The sequence below is a fragment of the Pelecanus crispus genome, chromosome 1 (genome assembly GCF_030463565.1).
Source record: "Pelecanus crispus isolate bPelCri1 chromosome 1, bPelCri1.pri, whole genome shotgun sequence".
Classification (NCBI taxonomy): Eukaryota; Metazoa; Chordata; class Aves; order Pelecaniformes; family Pelecanidae; genus Pelecanus; species Pelecanus crispus.
Window position 1 is genome coordinate 522,995 of NC_134643.1, and position 23,211 is coordinate 546,205.

At 51.8% G+C, this 23,211-nt stretch overlaps 1 protein-coding gene across 1 annotated transcript in view; it reads left to right on the forward strand.

Moving 5' to 3' along the window:
* Positions 1 to 23,211, forward strand: part of SHANK3 (SH3 and multiple ankyrin repeat domains 3) — a 356,977-nt gene that overhangs the window by 269,763 nt on the left and 64,003 nt on the right. The window contains 2 exon segments of the mRNA XM_075708911.1: positions 176 to 258; positions 13,208 to 13,332. Coding sequence (XP_075565026.1) covers positions 176 to 258; positions 13,208 to 13,332 — 208 coding nt within the window.

Genomic DNA, 23,211 nt, shown 5'->3' on the forward strand with positions numbered 1-23,211 from the left:
TGTTCTGACTTTGGGCAAGGGAGGGAGGGAAGCAGATTGTGCCCAACTCCTTGCTGAGATGAAACGGTCGATGAGAAGAGGTCTCCTTGTCACAGGCACAAAGGCCACCTCCGCCTGGCAGCATGGTGCTGAAATCTAACCCTAGCATCATTCTCTTGTGCTCTTTCCTGCCCAGTGACTACATCATTGAGGAGAAGACGGCCGTGCTGCAGAAGAGGGAGCATGAGGGATTCGGGTTTGTGTTGCGAGGGGCCAAAGGTAAGGGCTGCTTCTTTTGCTCGGTCCTGGGGCTGGGAGGGAAAGCTCCTTCTCCTCACTTTGGCTGGTGCTCAGGACCCCGTTCCCTGGCTGCACCGGGCAGCCCGCGAGCCCCTGTGCATCGGGTGCTCTTCGGGGACTCTCTTCTCCTGCTCCGACGGCTAGGCAGTGTGAGTGCAGCTTACCTCTGGTTACATGCATTGTACAGAAAATGCCATTCGTGGCAAACGTGCCTCTCTCGCACGTTCTGGGGTGTTTCTCTGGTACAGATGCTGGTATTCGTAGCTTTGCATTTGTAGGAGTTTTCACTTCTGCCTATTTACTGGGCATATAAAGTGCATGTGCTCTGTTCCAGGTGCGGATGTAAGCCCCGTGGGGCAGGGCCTGTGTCCTCCATGGCTTTTGCTTTTTTTTTTTTTTTTTTTTTTTTTTTTAATGCTTGAAGTATTTCACTGTACTTTGGCTGTGTAGAGTTGGGGGTCCTTCTCCTGGGAGCCCTGGCTGTGCTGGGGTTCAGCCCCAGCATGAGGGCAAACCAGTAGATGCCTGTCCTGCAGCTGCCACCATACCTTCGACCCTGTGCTGCCAGGCAGCCTCTGCTCGTGCCTGGGGCACGCGTCCCCTGCACAGCCCGGGAGCACCTGTGCTTGTGCAGCCGGTACCTTGGACCGGGGTGTTACTGTGGCTCCTCTTGCCAGAAACTGATCCTTTTGCTACAAAAAAAAGAGAGTCTCTTGGGGACTGGTAACGAAGGTGCTCATATTCACATAGGAAACAGGCTTCATCCACCTTCGGCTGGAGGGTCTTCTCTCCAGCAGTTGCAGACTGAAGGCTGGGGAGAGGCGAAGGGGTCTCACATGCAGCAGCTGAAAGCAGAGGCACAACAGTGCATGCTTCCATCCCTTCCTTGCATGTAGGGTGCAGGATGCAGGAGGGAAAGCTTAAAGTAGTGGCTGCCAGCTCATTTGGTAGTGCTGCTCCTTTCCTGGACCTCAGTGTGGCTGAAGATCATTGTGATTTGGGCTTTAATCTTGGGTGTGATTTTCTGTGGGGATTCCTGAATTGTCTTTGTTCTGTCCATATCACGAAAGGGCTCTGTGTGCTGGTGGGTGTGTTTGCGTTCCTGTCGGAATATGGTTGCTGTCTCTTCCTCCCCTCTCTCCCCCTTTCCCTATATATGTGACATACGTGTCTGTCCGTGTGCTGCTCACATCAGCCTGCGCAATGTGAAGTGAAACTTCAGGGCTTAAAATGGCATCCATTTTTTTGCCAGATCAGACTCACGGCTATTATGTTAGGAAAATGGGATAAATTTTGTCCTGTTTCCTCTTTTCTTTCTTCTTTGTTGTTTGCCCTCCTAACATTTGTAGGCTCTATTTTCCTTTGTCTGCTGAGGCTGAAATAGAGGACTTGGAGTGGATTAAACAGTGGGCGTGAGGCTGTGTGGGACTTGGGTCTGGCTTACGGATTCGCAGCCTGGCATCGCTGCAGGGGGCACCGAGCAGCGCGTGGCTGCAGAGGGCTGTGGCTTGGAAGCCCTCGCAGGGTGGGCACGGTCTGTCGTGCTGCCGCCTGGGACAGGGGTGCTGGGGAGCCTGCTGATGCCCCTTGGGGAGCAGCATCCCCTTGACTGAGAGGTGAATGTGGTGGCTCTGAGTCACCCCTGTATTTCCCAGCCGCTCAGCCTGGTGCTTCGTGCTGCCGTGGGGTTTAAGCTGGAAAGAGCGCTGAGACTCTCTGTCTTAGCCCTGTCAGTGTCACCACCGCTCACGCTTCATTCAGATACTCTGTGCGAAACACCTCAGGTCTCGTGGGGTGAACCGGAGAAGGGGTCTGAAAACGGGAGGGACCAGAGCATCAGCAAAGTCCCTGCAGAGGGAGGGAGCTGGTTATGAAGTGAGGCTCAGCTGGATGATCTTCAAAGGGAACTGCACTTCGTGCTGCAGAGGATGGTGAAAATTTTGCATGGCTTCTGCCAGTCTTGTTGAGGGTTGATTCCTTCCCAAGCCCAAATTTGCCCGTCTGTGTGAGCTGCCCCATCAGCTGCACCCCAGGCAGAGAATGCTGTCCACCACCCTGGAGAGCCAGTCCTTCCCAGTCCATCCCATCTCCTCCTCAGGCCCAGTACCGGGAGGAGGTGATGTCCCAGTCAAACCAACTGAGCATTTGGACAAAGGTTATTTTATCCTGGTCCCTGCAGGAGATGAGCTGCAGCTTTTGGACATGGGACTTGCCTGCAGCCATTGCTTAGAGAATCCTTTGGAGCAGATGGGAAGGGGTGTAGCAGCCCCTGCACTCAGCACTGTGGTGGAAAGTGATGAGCAGGTGGATTCATTTCTTCATTTCTTGGCCCAGAGAGACCATCTCTGCCTTTCACATACACAAATGATAGACCGGTGCTCAAGATGATAGTTCTTGGCTCGCAATATCCTGAATTCAACCAGTCTTCTGTGCCTGGACTAGAGCAACCTGCCTCTTCCTGGCCAACCTGACCACAGATCAGGCACTATCTGTTTAGTAATATGATTCATAAAATATTCATACATCCTTCCCTGGGGCCATCCCTGTAAACAGTGGTTGTTACAGCTGTAACTGCACCTCACATGGTCTCAGCAAATCCCTGCTACCAGTTCCCTGGGCAGAGGAATATTGTACCTGGGCCAGTTAATGTTCATTGGCATCTGGTTATGGTGGGTTCTGTGGAAGTGGTAGAGGGGCATGCAGTCCCTGACTTGGGAATTTACTCTCTAAGAAAGGAGTAGATAATATGAATAGCAGGGATATTGCCAATAATACAAATGATGTGTTTTAAAAAGAAAAGGAGATGGCTCTAAGTCCTTGCTCCAGGGTGCGAACTTTCTTTTGTCCACTTGGTCTGGGGAGAAGCCGCCGGGCGGGGCAGGTTATTCACGAAGTTACTCGAGATGACTGCTTCCCCTGATCTATGTATCTCCCGAAGCAGCTGATCCCGTACACTGTTGGGATGACAATGCTGCGCTGATCCACTGTGGGGCTCAGTTTGCTCCTGCTTCTTTCCAAAATGTTGTCAATTTTTTATTCCACCCGCCCACCCCCAGTTCTCCAGCCAAGCAAGCACTTCACCTGCTTCACCATGTGCACCTGCCTTGCTGCAGAAGCTTTACCTGCCTTGATGCAGAACGCAGACCTGCTTTTCAGGTTTCTGCCTAGCTCGCCACACCTCCCATCTCTCGCTGCTCCCTGGAGCAAGTGCCCTTGTCACTGCCTGCCTCGGTGCCATGGCCTCCCCACAGCCTCAGGACCTCCTGGTGTTCATCTGCCTGCCATGACCTCCCTGGGCCCTCCTGCTCTCCTCTGCCCACCGTGGCCTCTCCTGCAGCCCCAGGCCCTCCTGCTCTCCTCTGCCCACCGTGGCCTCTCCTGCAGCCCCAGGCCCTCCTGCTCTCCTCTGCCCACCGTGGCCTCTCCCGCAGCCCCAGGCCCTCCTGCTCTCCTCTGCCCACCGTGGCCTCTCCTGCAGCCCCAGGCCCTCCTGCTCTCCTCTGCCCACCGTGGCCTCTCCTGCAGCCCCAGGCCCTCCTGCTCTCCTCTGCCCACCGTGGCCTCTCCTGCAGCCCCAGGCCCTCCTGCTCTCCTCTGCCCACCATGGCCTCTCCTGCAGCCCCAGGCCCTCCTGCTCTCCTCTGCCCACCGTGGCCTCTCCCCCAGCCCCGGGCCCTCCTGCTCTCCTCTGCCCACCGTGGCCTCTCCCCAGGCCCTGGGCCCTCCTGTGTCCAGCGTCAGTCCTTGCATTTGAGCCAGGCTGTCGAGGAGCGCTTGTAAAACCAGCAGGTTTTGACCGTAGTGCCAATCCGTGGGACTCGCCAACGGGGAGGGTTGGTCTGTACCCCAGCTCCGTCCCTCCCGGCTGTGCTGCAGCAGGGCCCCAAGGGAGCCATTGCTGTCCCCAGCCCCGCAGTCACTCTGGAGCACTCCCGAGAAGCGTCTTGTTGCGTTCAGCATTGCAGGATACTTGGGCACTGTGACCGCGCAGCTTCCAGTCCTGCGCCTGGAAGCCCGTGCAGCCATCGCCAACGCCCCCGTGCCTGCGCCCGGCCACGGGGCGAGCTCGTGCACGGCAGGCCAGGTTCCATCTCCGGCGGTGCGCGCGCGCCATTTGCCAGCGACGCGGTCCCACAGTCGAGACCGAATTCTGGCCGCACGGGCTCTGCGGGGGAAAGCGCAGAGAGCTCAGGGCTCGGGTTAGGGAGGAACTCTGCGTGGATGTCATCTGCTCACTTCACAAACTCCCACTCAGTTTTTGCTGCATTTTCTCCACAGGAAGGTTAAAGTTTGATGTTCAGCATTAGATGTTTCTGTTTGCATCTCTGTGTAAAGACCAGCCAGAACAACTGGTATTGCAGCTAGTGGGACAAATCTTGGGTGAATTCAGTGGTCCAACCACCCAAGTGCAGAACTTGCCTGGATCTGTAGCAATCAGTGGATCATCTGAGGGCATTTTAGTTTTGTTTCTTGTCCAGCACTTGGTGTGAAGACCTCAGGCCTTCACGTGAAGGCATCAAGCACTTGGTGTGAAGACCTCAGCCTCTGCAACATGAGTTTTGGTGCTGTGACGTGCCTGGTGCTGGGTCTCGTTGACCTGACGGGGGTCTCTGACAGCCGCAGCTCCTGCCCTGCACAGCCCCGGGGGCATGAGGGCTGCGGTGAGGGAAGCACAGTCAAAGCTTGAGGTCTGTAGCAGAGGGGAGGTTGCCCTAAAGCCCTGCAACAAGTTTTGGAATGCAATGCTGGTATCATAAAGTCTCATGGAAATGGAAGAGCTCGCTGATGGTTTTCAGGACTCGGCTCTTGTGCAGAGGAGTGCTGTGACACTTTGTGACCCTGATGATAGACAGAAATTGGCACTGGAGATGTTCAGACAGAGCACATTAAACACCAAGTCTGTCATCTGTGTTGTTAAGGGTGGTGTCTTCATTATGGAGATCTAATGGAAAACTAGAAACAAGGCCCAGTAGAGTCTAAGATATGGCAAATGCTACTTATGACACACCTTTTATAGTAGCCTGAGCAATTTTAAAACTCAAAAGTTGATCTTAAATAACTGCTATAGCACCCATTCTCTCCCTGCCCCAAGTATATGTACTCCATTAGTGCTTGTTGCCTGTAGACCACCCAGATGCAACAGGTACCTCTTGCTCCAGTGCTCTGTTTGGGTGTCAAAACACTGGTGTGCAGCTTCCTGCCCTAGCCTTTAGACTGAGCCATGCCTTCAGGACTTTAGGTGAGAAGTAGCAAGGCAGCTACGGTATTCTGCAGTAGATAGAATGTAGAATCCCATTTTATTATTCACTCTGTAAATGTGTTTCCAGTGAAGTAACTGGGATCTTAATAACTTGCTCTGCTTGAATTAACTTGTAATATTTTTCACTGCTAAGCTTGGCTGGTAATAAAAGTAACTTGTCCAAGAAAAGCAGCATTTGCAGAGTCCCAGGAAGCCTGCATGTTGAAATGCTATCAACTCTGATGCTGCAAGAGTCGAAACTGGGGCTGGGGTTTACCATATCAGGTCCTGGGGAGCAGTTCCTCACAAAGATGGGCAGCCCAGGGGAAGAGACAGCACAGATGGGCAAGAGAAGAGAGAGCTCTCAGGTCTGGGCACGATTCTGGCCATGGCAGGTACCACTGAACCAGCTTTGTGGCATGGGTGTCCCTTTAGGATGCTGCTGTGTGCCGGCAGCGGTGGCACGGCAGAGGCAGAGCCAACCCTTCTTGGGGACCGTCCCCTTGGCTTCTGGGGGCTCTCAGCACCCCTGTACCAAAGGGCAGGATTGGGGTGCTGCAGGGCCTTCGCCCTCAGACCTGTGGTGCCAAGGGGGTAGTCAAAGCCACCCTGGGGCTTCCTGGTGACCTGGCTCTTCCAGGGCTTCTCCTGACTGCCAGGCGCAGCTGAAGCTGGCATCCCTGATGTGAGACAGCCCGGACAGTGGATTTTTAAGACCAGGAAATGGCTGCAGTGATCAAATCACACAACCAAAGCTGTAGTGTTGATGTGATAGTTCCTTGAAAGGTACGCCCATCTACAGGAAGGTCCGGAAGGAGGATCTGGGGAACTACAGGCCTGTCAGCCTGAGTGCCAGGGAAGATTATGGAGTGGTTCATATTGAGTGAACTCAACAGGCAAGTGCAGGCCCAGTCAGCATGGGTTTACGGAAGGCAGGTCCTGCTTGACCAACCTGATCTCCTTTTATGACCAGGTGACCCGCCTGGTAGATGAAGGAAAGGCTGTGGACATCATCTACCTGGACTTTAGTAAAGCCTTTGACACCATCTCCCACAGCATTCTCCTAAGGAAGCTGGTGGCTCATGGCTTAGGCAGGTGTACTCTTCGCCGAGTAAAAAACTGGTTGGGTGGCTGAGCCCAGAGAGTTGTGGTGAATGGAGTTAAGTCCAATTAGTGGCCGGTCACAAGTGGTGTTCCCCAGGGCTCAGTATTGGGGTCACTTCTGTTTAATAACTTTGCCAATGATCTGGATGAGGAGATCAAACACAACCTTAGTAAGTCTGAAGATGACACCAAATTGGGTGGGAGTGTCAATCTGCTCGAGGGTAGGAAGGCTCTGCAGAGGGATCTGTGCCTGAGTCCTTGGCTGTATACTCAGCCAGAGTTTGAAAGTGCTTGTGGGCAGTGCATCTGCATCAGAACTGGTGTGGCCAGCGGGAGCAGGGCAGGGATCGTCCCCCTGTGCTTGGCACTGGTGGGGCCGCACCTGGAATGCTGTGTCCAGTTTTGGGCCCTTCAGCACAAGAAGGACATTGGGGTGCTGGAGCGTGTCCAGGGAAGGGCAACGGAGCTGGGGCAGGGTCTGGAGCACAGGGCTGGTGGGGAGCGGCTGAGGGAGCTGGGGGTGTTCAGCCTGGAGAAGAGGAGGCTGAGGGGAGACCTGATCGCTCTGCAGCTCCTGGCAGGAGGGGGCAGGGAGGGGGGTCGGGCTCTTCTCCCAAGGAACAGCGACGGGACAAGAGGGAATGGGCTCAAGCTGCGCCAGGGGAGGTTTAGGTTGGAAATTGGGAGAAATTTATTCATGGCAAGAGTGGTCAAGCACTGGACCAGGCTGCCCAGAGAGGTGGGGGAGTCCCCAGCCCTGGAGGGGTTCAAAACACGGGCAGAGGTGGCACTGGGGGCCATGGTTTAGTGGGCATGGGGGTGTTGGGGTGACGGCTGGGCTGATGATCTTAGAGATCCTTCCCAACCTCAGTGATTCCCAGTTTTACTGTCATTATAAATAATCCAGCCACCAAGCCAGGAAACATGAAATTAATTATGACTCTCCCCTGAATTGGTTTAGTGGTGGCCTTGGCAGTGTTAGGTTAATGGTTGGACTGGATTATCTTAAAGGTTTTTTCCAACCTAAACGATTCTATGATTCTATGAATGTCATGAGCTTTTGCACTGAACAGTAGACCTCCCTGTTAGAAAATTTTACCTCATTACCAGTGAGAATTTCTGTAATTTAATTCCAAACCTTTTGATTTAGTTCTGCCTTTGCCAGTTGGATAAGAGAGCCTCCTTAGATTTTATTTCCTTCCTGGGTAGGCACTTACAGATGAATTGTCACCAAATTACATACTTCTGACCTAAAGCTTTCCCACAGGCTCTGATCTGGAAACGGTATTTTTGGAGGGTCTGGTCCCAAGTTGGCTTTTGTGGTGGCTGTTCTGCTGTGCTCAGCCTTCGCTCAGGCCTCCGTGAGAGGCAGAGGTCAGGATTTCCAGGTTGTGTAAGGAGTATCGGAGTCCTCCTCCTCCTCCATCGCCAGGGCTACAACCAGCTCTGAACGCTGTGGGTTGTTCTGGTTAATATTTCTTATTTCATTGGTGTTGGGGCTGTAGGCAAATGGTTGGGCTGCTGAGGTTAAGCTAACTGAACAGGAGGCAGAGAACGACTGGATGTGTCGTGAGAGGTTGGACGTGACAGCCAGCAGCGAGGGAGCTGGCCGAAGTCACAGGCGGCACTTTGGCAGAATGGCTGGATTTCATCAGTGTGTGAGGGGGAGCAACACTGGGAGGGGCCAAACTTCACAGATAACACAAGGAATCCTGGAGACCTCGAGGGGGTAATGTCTCAGTGATACCAGGTAAGGCCAAGATTACCTAGGTAATGGTGTTGCAAATACCAGATTTGAGTGCGGATGTAGCAGAGCTGGGGTGAGTTAGGTAAAAGTAGCTAGAGCAGATTGTCCATTTGGGAGGAAACTGGGGCAGCAAAAAGGAGTGTCAGGAACCAGGGAAAAGGCTACAAAGGTGCATGAACGGTGTGACTGGGGCTGTTTGGCAGCGTTTCTGCTGGGCAGCTCTGTGCTTGATCACCACGGCCCGGATCAGGGCAATAAACCAGATCTGTTCTGATCACCCCGTGTGTTCAAACGTCTCCTTGGTCTCCGGCTGTCAGCAGAACAGCCCTACAGATGGGTCTGAGCATCTCAGTGCCGGGTTGGTGCCTGCTCCAGTCCTGTCAGCACTGGCATCTCTCCACCACCTCCGAATGGCTGGCTTTTAGGGAATGGCTGGCTTTTAGGGAAGAGCAGGCGGGGAGTGCTCCTGAGGTTTGCTCTGAGCTATCGCTTCCCCGTGGCCAGTACTGACTCCAGGGTGTTTTAAAGGGCGTGCTGGCTGCAGCCAGCGCATGGATGTCTGCATACGGCCGTGCTCGGGCAGGTGTGCAGCAGCGCGTCCCATGCAGGGCTCCATCTCCCGTGACCCAGAGGGGTGTGGGTTTTCCGCATCAGGCTTATGGGCTGGACAGACTGCCGTGGGGACAGAAGGGTGGCATGGCAGTCAGGGCTCCTTCCGTAGCAGTGGGTTTTCTGTTCACCCCTTGCCTTTGCCAGAGCAGTATTCTCCAGAAGTGCTTCTGCCCCTTTCAGCAGACTCGGGTGGTTTGGAAGGAGATATCCCCACGCCAAGGTCTCCTGCACACGGCGTGGTTTGGAGATGCCTCCGCAGGGTTGCTGTCAAGGTGCATTTCATTTAGTTCTGTTCTGCTACGAGAAAACGATGTGCCCAGTACCCATCAGCTTAACGAGTAAGGCAGGGCTGGGCTTTCAGGTGGTAGGCTGGTTTTACAACTTTTCTGGCACTTACCCAGGAAGTTTTAATTGCTGTGTACTGCAGGAGAATTTTCTCCCTTTGCGGGTCCTTTGCAGTAAAGTACAGAGCAGTCTCCGTATGGACCAGGTATAAGCAGAGCACTGATGTATTTCACTGAATAATAACTAAAAGCAGCTGTAAGGGAAAGGTCTGAAACAAGGAAGCACAGTTGCAGCCTCCAGTAAACAGTAGGTTTCCCCCGTATTGCCCGAGTCTCCGAGTTAATTGGGGCAGCTGGGAAATCCAGTGCTGGATTGCACCTACACCTGGAGGTCACAACTCCATCCAGCCTGATGGGGCCACTGGACACACCTGGAGCAGCTAGCCTTGCAGTCCTCATTCCCTGCACGGAGAAGGGGTGCTTTAGTTTATGCTCACTTGTCCATTACTAGAGCTTCTTTCTTGTTCCCTGTGACCAAGTGCTGCACTTGGGCAGTAGCAGCGGAGGGCTGGTTGCTTCCTCTGTCTACATTTTTCCCCCTCCTGTATTAAATTATGCTTCTAGTATTTGTTTCATAAGGATACGGTTCTGACTTCAGGATGCATTTTCTTGTTTACTGAATCTTTAAGGCACTAGTGACACTTTACAAATCGTGTATCACGGCAGGCAGTTACTGTAGATATATGGCTTCCAGCCCACGGAAAATGGTGTGCCTGGAGTCCTCATGTAACACATCAATAACGCAGATGACAAAATTGGCTATAAGGGTGGGTTTCCTAGGTTAATTTTATCTGTGTTCCCTATCAGTTTATGTCTTTGATTACCAATAAGAAAAAAGCATCTTTGAACTATCCCTCAGATGAGTCTTCTCTGAGCTGTAATTTCGGATTTCTCCGCCATCTGCGGTCTGTTGTCAGCCCCGTGGTGGGGAAGCACAGGGCAGCACTTCTGAATTGTGCAGCTGTGGGATCGCAGTGGGGGTAAGCCTGACGGGACGGGGGTATCTGGAGCCACTGTGATACGTGGTTTGCTCACGTCAGGCTCCTTTTGTGGCTAGGAAACCAATTAAATTGCCATCTGTCCAACTCTGTCCTCCCCGGGGATCAGGACTTCCACTTAACCTTTTCATGACTTATGATGCATGTATGATGAGAGGGCAGTGCTGGTATATCATGCTGATGCTCCCATTTTGTGAAGTACCGTGCTGATATTCTACAGAGAGTTTATGTCTCATTATCATTATATAAATAATGTACTTGACATTCAGAGAGCCTGAGTATCCCCTTTTCTCGTTTTCAGAGGTTCAGGCAATACACAAAGTCTTTCTCACCTTAAACCTGATATCCTTCTGGGCCTGCGCCTAGCATAAGGTAATGGGCACCTAGTTTTGCAGCTACAGTCTGCAGCAAGGTCATGTTTGTGGTTCTTCAAACTTCAGACTGCTGAAAGAACTCGCTGGTCAACACTGATCCGAAGAGTTGAATTTAACACTGGGGAAGTCCTGAAGGATTTGGAGAAATCAAATGTTACATTGGCATTTCTAAAAATAGGTAGGATGACTTGTCAACTGTTTGCCACTTAAGCTAGCGTCCATCAAAGGCAGAAGTCATGGGAAGCTGCTGATAAAAACCATCTAAGGTCATTCATCATATTAACATCTTGTCAGGCAAACTTTGTCTTGGTCTGGTGCTAGCCGATGCCTATCCGAGTTAGCAGAAAATATCTTGCCTAAAAATTGTAAATAAAATAATAAAGAAGTAGTATGGTAAATGATGGAAATATTTTTATCTGTATAAAATCAGTGTCTATACATTTTACACAAATGAAAGAGAATGTAGGTCACATTTACTGGAGTGACCTGACATCAAAGGAGATATATGCACAAGATCATCCACTGACTGTTATTAAATCTACTGCTTCGTTAGGGTTTTGACGCAGCTCTTAAAAAATACATTTTTTTTTGATAATAGAGTGATGGATAACTTATCTAGGCCTGTTGATACAGTACATCTTTATCTATATTGCTATCAAAAATAAACCACGCTTTCTGCATACATCATCTGAGGTGAGAGGTGGACCTACAGGGACCTTTGTTGAAGGCTCCGGCCCTTGTTATGCACGATATCAGACTAGATAATCGTGGTTTTTTTCTGACTTGCTTGCTGCATGTCTCTAAGGCAAACGGTTTGTTAAAGCATCATCAGCCACTAAAGAAGACATTTGGTGTTTGATTTCTTAGAAAGTTAGCCTGGATCCTTCAGTGCATCCTGCTCAGAGCTGTCCCTGCACTAGCAAAGAGTATCCTTTTACCACTGGCTCTTCTGAATGAAGATGAGACAGTGAATCCTGCATGGACTAAAGATTATGTGAGAAAAAGACACCTCCACCAGTCCACTGAAAAGCCCTGAGTGAGAGCCTTCAGTTCACCTGACCCCAGAATTGCCAGCCTGGCCAGGGTTTGGGAAGCATGTCTCTGTTTTGAATTTCTAGGCTCTGCGTATGTTTGAGCCAGCTGTTGCGTGCAACTGTGGCCTCGCTGTTGCGTTTCTTACCAACCAGCTTTAGCTTCTCTCCTACACACGTGAGAATTACTCTGTTCGAGGGGAGGACAGTACGAGCCATCGCAGCCAAGCTCCGAGAGTCTCTTGTGCTGGTCTTGGTGCTGGTTTGCAAGCCCTTCTTCACGCTCCTGTATTAATTACCCTTCAGAGAAAGTAATGCAAAGTCAGTCATTGCAACATCAAATATGCCATCTGCCAGGAATCTGTATGCACCCCAGTCAAGACCACTAGACCTAAACTGACTGCTTGTCTAGAGCAGTGGACTGAGATAATCTGCATCAACGCCATCACTGCCAGAAGCTGTGCATCACTTTTAAACTGACCCTGTGCGAGTGGCGGTGCCATGCCCTTGGCCAGCCACTGGTCAGCAGCCAAAATGTAGATGTTTTGGGCACTAATATCTTTCAGTGCATGACATACGCTGCATCGTTAGGCAAAACAGTGGCTCGTTAGCCCCATTTCCCCTGGTGATTGAAGTATGTTCAAGAGCTACTCAGCAGAATGACGGCTATACTGCTGTTGCGGGAGAGGATGTCTGCCATCCAGCTACGATCTGTTATTTGACAGCTAGCCTTGAGCAAAGCGGCTGTCCCGCGTTGAGGAGAAATAAAACCCGCTCACTGACCCTCCAATGTGTATCACTTTCAGGGGAGTGCAGATCTGCCAGAGCATGTCTGGGGGTTTTCAGCCCCTTATTCCTGTGTCAGTAATTTTCTTTGTCTGTGACAGTCAGGTGATGTGGAACACCGTCTCCTGTTCCTGGAGGCAGGGAAAACAGAGTAGTTGGGACAGGAGGTTTCAAGATTGCACCTTCACCCCCCCGCCCTCCCACTTGCTGAGTACTCCCGTGTCTGGTAGCCCATCTTCAGCTTCATCTTTGAGGCTGCTGCTGGCTGAGAACAGCCCCAGACCAGTGCAGCGCAGTTCACTGGAGGTGGCACAGTCCCCTCTCTAGTCCTGGGACTACGGCTAAGTGGAGGTAGGGTTGGAATGACCCTACAGATGCTGCTCCCTGGAAGGCCGTGCGAACAAGCAGCCAGGTGTCGTAGTGTCGAGAAGCAGCACTTTTCTTGGAAAGGTCGTTTCTCTTTTCCTCATCTGTGGCACATGCTATTAGGAACGGCCGTCTGTCTGGTAACACGTGAAAGCCAGTAATGAGCATTAGCTCTGGTTCCTGCTTTGAAGTCAAGCTGAGCCTTGCATACCTGTTCTTTCTGCACCGATATACAGAGATTTTCCTAGGCTCCTGGACATTCTTGTCCACCTTCTGCTTGCTTTTTGCCACACTGTCTCAATCAATCTCTCTCTTTGTGTTTTGTAGCTGAAACCCCAATTGAGGAGTTCACCCCAACCCCAGCCTTCCCAGCGCTCCAGTACCTGGAATCAGTGGATGTGGAAGGTGTCGCTTGGAGAGCAGGGCTTCGCACGGGAGACTTTCTGATTGAGGTGAGCCTGGACGCGGCAGGGAGAGTGACTGATGGCTGCTGGCAGCGTCTTCCTCTGCAGGACAAGGGCCTGTGTCTTGCATAAAATTATTTTCCTTTATAAGGTGTTTTGAGAGCTGTGTAATAATTGTTACCGAAATGCCTGCTGCCTGGATGTCTTGATGAAAAAAATGTACTTCAGGTGCAATAATTCAAGCAGATACATGATCTCTGTGCTAGATGAGCTGACAGGTTCCCTTCTGCTAACTGAAATTATGGGGAAAATGGAGGTTGGAGAAAAGACTCATTAGATGCCCTCTCTGGAGGCCAATCAGGATTGTTTTGTACTGATATTTATTACAGCTTTGACCAGTGTGGTACAGGTATTGGGGTCTATAGAGAAGAATTCGATTGACCAGGTGTCTGGGACTCTGCTCTTGTATCTCCCCCTTGGCCCTTTCCCTTTCTCGAGAAGGCGATGTTGGAGGCAGTATACTGCCTTCGCTCTGCTCCGAGACCACAGCCGACGATTTTCCTGATTACATTTAAAACAAAGGAGAGCAAGGATTAGAGTCACTGGCAACTTCACATTAAACGAGTGGCTCGAGGGCTCGGCAGCAAGGCACAGCCAGGTGAAACAGAGGTGCAGTCTCCCCGGGGCACAGGCAGGAGACTTAGGAGAAAACCGGGGTAGAGCTCTGAAGCTGGCTGGCAGGTCTGCAGCAGTGACAGCGCTTGCGTGCTCCTGCAGCTTGGCATTATTATTATTATTTTGTTACTGTTTGTATTAGCGTATGCCCAGAACCTCAGCGACAGGTCAGGAAAACATCGTGGTAGGTGCTGTGTGGTGCGCGGCATCTGCGCAGGACGGGTGGTGACGGCTGCGTCCCAGCGCACGGACGACGGGGCTGCTCCCGTGCCGCTGCTCACCGCCTCTGCACAGTGCAGTGACGCTGCAAGGAGCGGTCTTGGCGTGTCGGCTGCTTCATCTTGTAGTGAACGCAGCAAGGGATAGTTTTAAGGAGCAATTTAAAAGAGAGTGATACCATTAATTTGTTAATGTTTTTAGGGACTCTCCTCGCTATAGGAGGAAAGTGTAGGAGACATTACTGTGGTACTTGCAAGTGAAAATTATGTTCAGAATCCATGCCAAATGGGTATGGTATGAATAGGCCAAGTCTGCATTTCTTAGAGCCACAGAAAAGGCTGTTACAATAAGGCAGTTGAGAAATGATTAAAGTGTTTGTGAATCACTCAGTCAAGATGCCTTAATTGTAAAGGGATGCCAGAGAGTGTGTTTCAAATGGAGATGTACACACTGCCAGTGCAGGAAGAGATGTGAGATGAACCCTGCCCCTTCCAAGGGAGCAACGGTGGCAGAAGAGGTGGAGTGAGGCCGAATTGACACCGAGTCTACGAAACGACTGTGCATTAGATAGGATGGGAAGGGAGACTTTGTGTGAAGGTTTGAGGTGGGTGGCACGGTCAGGCTTCGCCGCAAGTCTCCTCGCAGCAAGTGCCGAGCAGCGCGCACCGGACAGGCAGTCAGAACAGTCAGAGGAGAGGCTGGCATCCCGTGGGATTTTGCTTTCTCGCATCTTCCCATGCAAAAATCATAAGGCTTTAAACCCAGTAATGCAGGATATGAAACCCGCCTTGGTCCAACGTGGAGGTGTGGTGGTAGGTTGTGGTTGTGCGTGGTGTAAGGCGAGCAGAGCTGCGCACGTCTGGCAGGGGGACGTGTGAGGTTGTACTGGTTGTGGAAGTGCTCCTGGGACTGGGGAGGCGGGTGGTGAGGCTTTGCTCAGCTCAGCTGCTGCGATTCGCTCTGCAGCCTGAAGCTTACACTGCAAAATGCTCTGTTCTCCAGGGGTGGTCATCACCTCTATCCTGGGCGGTGGGTCGATGCACCCTGGAGCTCCTGTCGGTGCTCTGTGGGATCTTTCTAGCAATACTTTTTCAGAGCAAGTACCTCAGACACAGTGATGGACTTGATGTTGAATGCGTAGTTGATGGAAAGCCTTGTGCCCAAAGCAGGGACCGGCTGTGACGTGTCCGTGCCGAGGTGCTGCGCATGCTGTGCCCTTTGTCCAAGACGGGGAGTCCCATGGTGGTGCTGTGCCCGCACACGCGGTGCTGCTGCAGGGCAGGCAGGAGGACCGACAGCCAACGCACGGGGACACGGAGCTGCACGCTGCCAGGAGCACGGGGAATCCCACGGCTGGTGGACCACAGCGGGAAGGGGAGAGGGGAGCCAGGCTTGAGGAACTCTCAGCAGAGGTGCAGGTCGACGCTTGGCCTTGCTTCCAGCAGGAGGAGCACACCGCTCCTCTGCTCTCCTTTCTGCTGTTGGCGGGGCCCAGATTTGCCCTCCACACTTGCACCAGACCTTCTGGAGAGCAGCTCCCGGTGCAGCCGTTTGCTCCGTGTGTCCTGCGCGTGGGCGCAGTTCCTGCAGCCGGAAAGTCCCCCAAAAGCTGCCAGCGGGAGGGTGCTGGCAAAGGCTGCGTGACCCAAATAGCCTGCTGCCAACAACGTCATGGCGTTGTTGGTGTGTCTTCTGCAGCCTGTAAAGAACGCCAGTGAAGTACCAATTGTCATAAATCTGACAAAATCGTTATAGAGCTGATACTTTTTCTGATATGTAGTATTAGAAACATTACAAAGCAAGGAAGAATTTCAAATGCGTTTAAAGCCACATGGGTGTGAGGAGGAGGTTGGTGCTGCAGTAGAGCAGCCTTGTCCCGGCTGAAGCTCGCAGTCCCTCTCCCCTCCCTCCCAGTTTGGATGTTCAGCTGCAGAATAAATGTATTTAGCTGGTAACCTGCCCTCAGCAGGTTACCATTTCCTTTGGATCAGCTAGCTGAGCTGAATTCCCCTGTGGCTGCGTGACCATTAAATCGATGACAAGTGGAGCAATAAGCATGTGTGGTTTTCCTGGGAAGGGAAGCTGGAGGTGGGTTTAGAATGAGCACAGCAACTTTGCCACAGTGTAAAGCCACATCCCAAGGGCAATATTCAGAAAGGGAGATGTTGTGATATGGCTTGAAGCCTTGTACAGGTCTCTGGGACCGTTTTCATCAACCTGTCCAAGTGTATGGATTAGAGATGTGTTAAATTTAGATGGAAGGTGCATGGACATTTTAAGCGTGAGACTTCATTTCTAGCCTTGTAACTTGTAGCCTGAGACCATCTCTTGCTGAAATTAATCTTTAGTCTTTTAGCTTTAAAGCTTTCTTAGTATTGGAGATCAGTGCTACACAGCCAGATACACGTGAGGCGCTTTCACATTGGAGTTAGCAGATTCAAATAAAGAAATGCAGGTGGGAAGTCAGGAGAGGTGTTTGCAGGTGGAGAAGTGTTTGGTGGCAGCGACAGTCTCCACGTGAGAGCTGACCTTGCCCAGCGGTGCAGAACTCCTCCAGTACCACAAAATGGCTCTTTCATGCGAGGACCAGGTGGCAGGGACACTGCTTACAGCTCCAAGCAAGCCCTCGCCTGCCCTTGTCTTCCTCACACTAATTCAGCAATTAAATCAGCTTCTGAAGCTGGGAGAGGGGTAGCTGGCCATGGATGCTGGAGGCAGTCCGGTGGATGCTCCAGCAGTTCCCAGTCCTCCGCGAGGCTCCCCTTTGCGGGGAGGAGTGTGTTGGGTTTCTGTGGAGCCTTGGCATGAGGCACCGGCAGAGCTGCCTGACGGGTTCTACCCGGGAGCCCAACTGATGGTGGCTTGGAAGAGGCGACAAAGACCATCCGGAGAGGGAGGTGGGCAGAGGGGAATCTGCCCCTGAAGCGGGCGCAGAGCTTCAGGGAAATTCAGCATTTACCATTGAGGCTTTTTGACTGATTAATACCAAGGTACAACAGCTGTAGCACAGGACCTGACTTACTCGTACCATGTTTAAACTGCAATGTCCTGGCCCTCTGGTCAAGCCCGCTGTGCCACGCTGCTTCCCCAGCCTTTTTAGCCTTTCATTTCTCGCCAGCACCTTCCGTACGAATGGAGGGCCATTGGCCTGGACCAAGGCGACAGGCTGCAGCCTGTTTGGTCGGCAAGTGTGGGTGCGTTGGTCCTGGCTTCATCAGTGAGATCCACGGGATGGCTGGATGGAGTTCAGGATGCTCATTTGACGAGCCTTCGTGTCCTCACCTGATACTTTTTTCAGCAAGGCTGGTCTTTGTTTGCGTTTAACTAGGAAACCTCTGCCTAATTTTGTGAAGGTGGAAAATTTCACCAGAACCCTCCAGGAGGAGCAGACAACCTTGAAAGAAGGGAAGTGAGAGCTCCCTGGTAACTGTCGGGAGCTTTACATCTAGTCACCCAGTAGATGCAGGGATGCTGCAGCTCCGCATTCCCTGGTTCGGTCAGTAGCCAGGCTGAGTGTGCATTCCCGATGGGGACATATACACACATATATGCACAATATACACGTAGGCACACAGCCCGCCACAGGGATCAGAAAACACACAGCATCGTGCAAACACAGACAGCACAAGTGGCCTGACCCTGTTCCTCCTCGACTGATCAGAATGGAAGCCTGTCAGAAGAGAATACATACATGTATGCATATGTATATACAATACAGATCCCTCTAGTAGCTGGCCTTGGACCTCCAGTCTGCCCAGTAGCTGGCCCCTAGCTCCCCCAGTCTCCCCAGTTGCTGGCACCTGAGTGTGTGAACACCTGAGACCCACTTGCTGGTGCTCGGATCTCTTGCCACACATGCACACACACGTGCACACACATGTGCACACACATGTGCACTGGATTCCCCAGACCTTAGACACTTGGTCTGTCCAGCAGCTGGTCTCCAGTCCCCTGGTGTCCCCAGCTGCCTGATGCACAGGCACGCACGAACGCAAACCAGTCTCCCTGGAGAGCTCCAGACACAGGCCCTTACCAGTAGCTGACTCTCAAACCCACTGGTCAGTCTGGTCCCTCCAGTAGCAAATTCCCAGCCCCCCAGTCTCGCCAGTATCTGCCCCAGGTCTGTGGCCTCTCTGATCCCTGGCTCCAAGCCTCTTATCCTAGTCACTAGCCAATCCAGCTTGACGAGTCCTAGCAAATTAAATGCACCTAGACATGCATCAGCATACAATATGCATGCAGTCCGGACTCTGGAGTTGCTGGCACCCCAGCACCTATGGGCCCTACCGCCCATGGCGCCTTCCCCAGTTGCTGGCAGCTGTACCTTCATGCACACACGCACAGAGGTACACAATATGGAGCGCACCCTCACCCAGAAAAAAGGTTAGAAGTAGTGCAGTGACAAGACGCGGCAGACTGCGGTGCGCAGGCACAGGGCATGGCCAGACAAGCGTAGTGACCGGCAACCTGGTACGCTCAGCTGGCCTCTTCCAAACCCTTCTCTCTTTGTTCTCCCATGCTTGTTCTTGTCTGATCCACCATCATCCCTCCCTTTTCCTTCCTTTGGTCCTTTCACTGAGCATCTCGGTAGGTCTCACAATCCCAGAATGCTCTTCCTGGCATCCCGTAATGAGTCCCATACCCCGCACAGGCACTGGTTCCCCTCGGTCCGCAGGGTGACCTGGAGAGAGCCTCTCCCATCAACTCATCCCATGGGTCTTGGGCACAGACCGGGGACTGAGCCTTCCCCTGAGGTGGCCCTGGGGGTAGCTGAGTTGGGGTGCTCCACTGGCACCGACCAGGTTGTTGGGGTTCCTCCAGCTGTCGTTGTTCCTCTGCTCCGTTACGACTGTGGTGATTAGCCTTTGATCACGTAATCCAACAGTAACAACCCATCATCCCATCTGCAGCCTGTACATAGTCATGCACGCTGCCTGCTCGCCCTTCTCCAGTGGAATTCATCTCCGACTGATCCCAGTTTTAACAGAAGTGTCTGCTGCGAGGCTGCGCAGCTCCCTTGCGCTTCTCCACCGCAGATTGTCTTCTGGCTCTGAGCTGTGGCAGAGGGAGCCTGGAGCTGTGGAGAGACGTAACCTCAATCCTGCAATGCCACCTATCAACAGAAATTCAAGCATCAGAAGAAGCATGTTTAAAATTTTGCCCTCACAGCTTATGCCGAGGCCCTTACACCAGCCTCGTCCCCAGTCTTCCAAGCATTTGCAGCTCTAAAGTGCTGTAACAGACTGGAATATCTGGCCCTTGCTCTCCTTCCATAGAGAGATACTGTCTCTTTTTTCCTCGCCTTCTGGGCTTGTTGCTTTTTTCTGCTCTCCTTTGTCATGCTTCAAATCCTCTCTCTCAGGATGTCTAGACACTTAAGCCTTCTCTTCATATTGGAGTGAACAGGTTCAGTTTTTAATCCCAGCAAGCCGTGTTTACAGCTGGACTCAATCTTAAAGATCGTTTCCAACCTAAATGATTCTATGATTCCTAAATGATTCTGTGTGGAGTGGTCACTAGTGCTAAATCTCCTGCTTTTTGTCTTGACTCAGCCCCTGCTTGCTGCAATGTATTTTGGGTGGGAATCTGATCCCAATTTTATTACTACTTAAGATTTTACCCACTGTCTAGATTGTAAGCTTGTAGGGGAACGGTCAGATGCCTGAACTTGATTGTCCTGACCCGTCTCACAAGGAGGAAATTCTGCTTTGAGGAGAATAAACCTGCAAGACAGGGGTGATGCACAGATCATTTTGCATGTAACACAAGCAGGGCAGAGAGATGCATCATGCGCTGCCTTCCTCTGCGTGCCTGTCTCCGTTAGGAGCCTGGACAGCGGCTTGCTGCCTAACTGCTGTGCCTCGGGCTGGCTGAAGGCAGAAAATGGGCAGAACATTGGCAGCCCCTCCGGTCTGCCAGGGGTTCCAGCCAAGTCGCTTACATTTGCCTTGCAATCCTTCAGCATTTTCCCATGAGCTGCTGCTCACTCTTGGCCTTAGTTTTTCATTTATGTCGTAACCCCTTCGTTTACTTCATAAGCCCTGTCTCTTCATTTCCTTTCCTTGACCCCTCCATGGCTACTCTGTCAGGCTCAAACTGCACATCTGGTTGAGCTTTCAGATGGGCATGCTCGCTGCTTCGTTCATTTACCTAGCAAACGCCCAGAGACCTCCAAAATGTGCATCTGCCCCAGTTTCAAGAAAAGCAGTCCAGGTGAAACTCCAGCAGTAACTGCTCAGCATCTTTGTTATCTGCTGATCCAGCAACCAAAGGATCCTATTTTGCAGATTCTAAAACAAATACATGAACCAAGCTAAGTTATTTTGTATCGTCAGGTCTTCTAAAGAAAGACTGTCGGTTCACCACCAGTAAGAAGGCCGCCCTTTCTTCCTAGTGACTAACCTGCCCCATCTGTGATGAGTGTCATTCAGATCAGCCACGGGCAGACCAGCCTGTTGTGTTGGTTCACATGGGCTGCACCAGGAATGAGAAGGGACAGAAAATTCCCAGGGCTTCTGCTTGCTTGGGGCAGATGGATCAGAGGCATCAAGCTCTGCCCTTGATCTTCCAGTGCTGAGATCACCACCCTGCACCCTCTCTCCCACAGTATTTCTATGTATAGAAACAGCTAGATAAGTAACCTTGGTGTTTACTCAGCATCTCTTTTAGCTGCAATTCCATCCTATGCTGTCCAAGCAGAGTGATTGGAGGACAGCTCTAACATGAAGCCAAGTGGCTGCTTCTCTCTGGTTGGTTTGGCTAATACCGGCTTGTCGGTGTTCTTGTTCACATTTCAACATCCAGGTGCCAGCTATCCATGGGGCACTCTTAATTTCCTAAATACCGCTGTGGTCCTGCAACCCACAGGGCTGCTGCGACAACACAGACACAGATTGTCTCAGTACATGGCCTTTGGTAGAGATCTATGGTGGGATTCATCTCACCTCACTTCAGGCTTCAGTCACCTGGGTGCCTGCACCCGCCTGCCTCTTCTACTTTGCCAGTTCTGCCTGTGGAGACCAAATAAATGTGGAGATGGAATTCGGGGAGTAATTAACTCAATGGACCTAGCCTGGAGTCTGCCTTTTCAGCCCCTTGAACAGAGCTGCTACTTGGGCAGTCTCTACTGAGCCTGGACCAATGTGTTGGGTTGGTCCGCCCCCGGTGCACACCTTTCTTCTTCCCATTGTTGAACTTCATGAGGTTTCTGTTAGCCTGGTCCTCAAATTTCCCAGGCCCCCTCTGGTATGAAGCTCTGCATTTCACTATGTCAGACACTCCCCCTAGTTTAATATCATCTGTACTTTTACCAAGGGTGTCCTCTGTGTCATCTGTGGTGGTGATGAGGGCGTTGAACAAGGTGGGCCCCTGGACTGGCCCCTAGAGCACTCTGTTCGTTGCCAGCTGCCTAGTCATTAATCACTACCTTTTCACGCAGCGGTCCACTCAATTCTCAGCCCACCTAGCTGTCTGTGCGTCTGGTCCATAACTCCTCAGTTTCCAAATGAGAATACTGTGGGAGTCAGTGTCAGAAGCCTTGCTGGAGTCATGGTATGTCACATCCACCACTCCCCACTTGCCCACAGAAAACAGTCGTTTTATATTGGTTAAGCACAGTTTGCTGTGGGGAAATCCATATTGACTGTTCCTATTTGCCGCCTTGTCATTCAAATGTTTGTGCATGAAGAGGACATGCTCCATGGCCTCAACAAGGCTGAGGAAGGGCTGACTCCCCTTCTCAAAGGTGAGTGTCGCATTCGGGACCAGTTGGCAGGGACCTTCCAAACCACCATGATTTCTCCTAGGAAATAGCAGCCTCGCGATCGCTTCAGCAGCTCCCTCAGCCGCCTCTGCTGAGTCCCACTGGGCCTGTGGTCCTGGGTGCAGCAGCTCTTCTAAGAAGTCCCTAGCCTGTTGCTGCCTGGCTTATATTGTCCGCTACACTCCAAGGTCTGGCAGTGTGCTTTGGTCATGAACACTGAGACATAAAACAAAGTTAAGCACTTTGGTAATGTCTGTACTGTCTATGGCTGATTTCTCATCAGCAGACTCGCATTTTCCCCAAACGCCCTTTTGGTGCCAGTGTACCACTACAAGATGTCCTTGTTCTGCTTAATGTCTTTTGATTGTCTTTGCTCCAGCTGGGCTTTGGCCTTCTTGATACTGTCCCTAGTGCTTAAGCATTGTTTTTATTGTTTTGGTGCCTGTCACTGTTTTTCCTTCTTGTGTGTGCTCTTTGCATTTTAGTTCATTAAGAAGCTTGCTACCTTATCAAGCAAGTCTTCTGCAAAAATATCCAGTCTTCCTAAACAACAGGGTTGGTGGGTTGTTCCTGAGATCTCAGAATTTGTTCTTTGAAAACCAGCACCCCCTTCCCTTTGGCCTGCTTCGCTGGAAGATGAAGTCTGTCCTGAACCTCAGGATCCTAGCTCTGCTACTCACCTTCCAAGCCTTCCTCCAGATGCTCAACGCAGCCATCTCGCAGTTGCTGCAGCCCGAGCTGCCCTATGACCACATTCACCTCCAATTTTTCCCTGTTGGTGAGCAGCAAGTCAAGCAGAAGGTCACCTCTAGCAGCGCTCTCCTGTGTTTGTGTTAGGAAATTATCGCCCATGGTCTGGGAGCCTCCTGGATTCCCTGGCCCAAGTGATCCATTGCCTTCCCAGCAGTTGTCTGGGCAGTCGAAATCGCAGAGAGGATGAGAGCTTGCAAGACATCCACTAGTTGTTTATGGACAGCCTCACCCACCACCTCCTCTCGGGCAGTGGTAACAGACCCGGCGTCCTTCCTGCTCCTAGCCTAGATCCAGAGACTTTCACAAAGCATGTCTGTGCTTCCATGCTGCAGCTCTGTGCAGTTGGGAGCTCCATCACGTGGAGACACCTCCCTTCCCTGCCTGTCCTTCCTGAACAGCCTGTAGGCAGCTGTGGCCACATCCTCATCAGCGCATGCTGTCCCAGGTCTCTGAGTCTGAGCACATCATAGCCCTGTGACCGCAGCAAGACATGCAGTTCTTCGTGTTTGCTGTCCAGG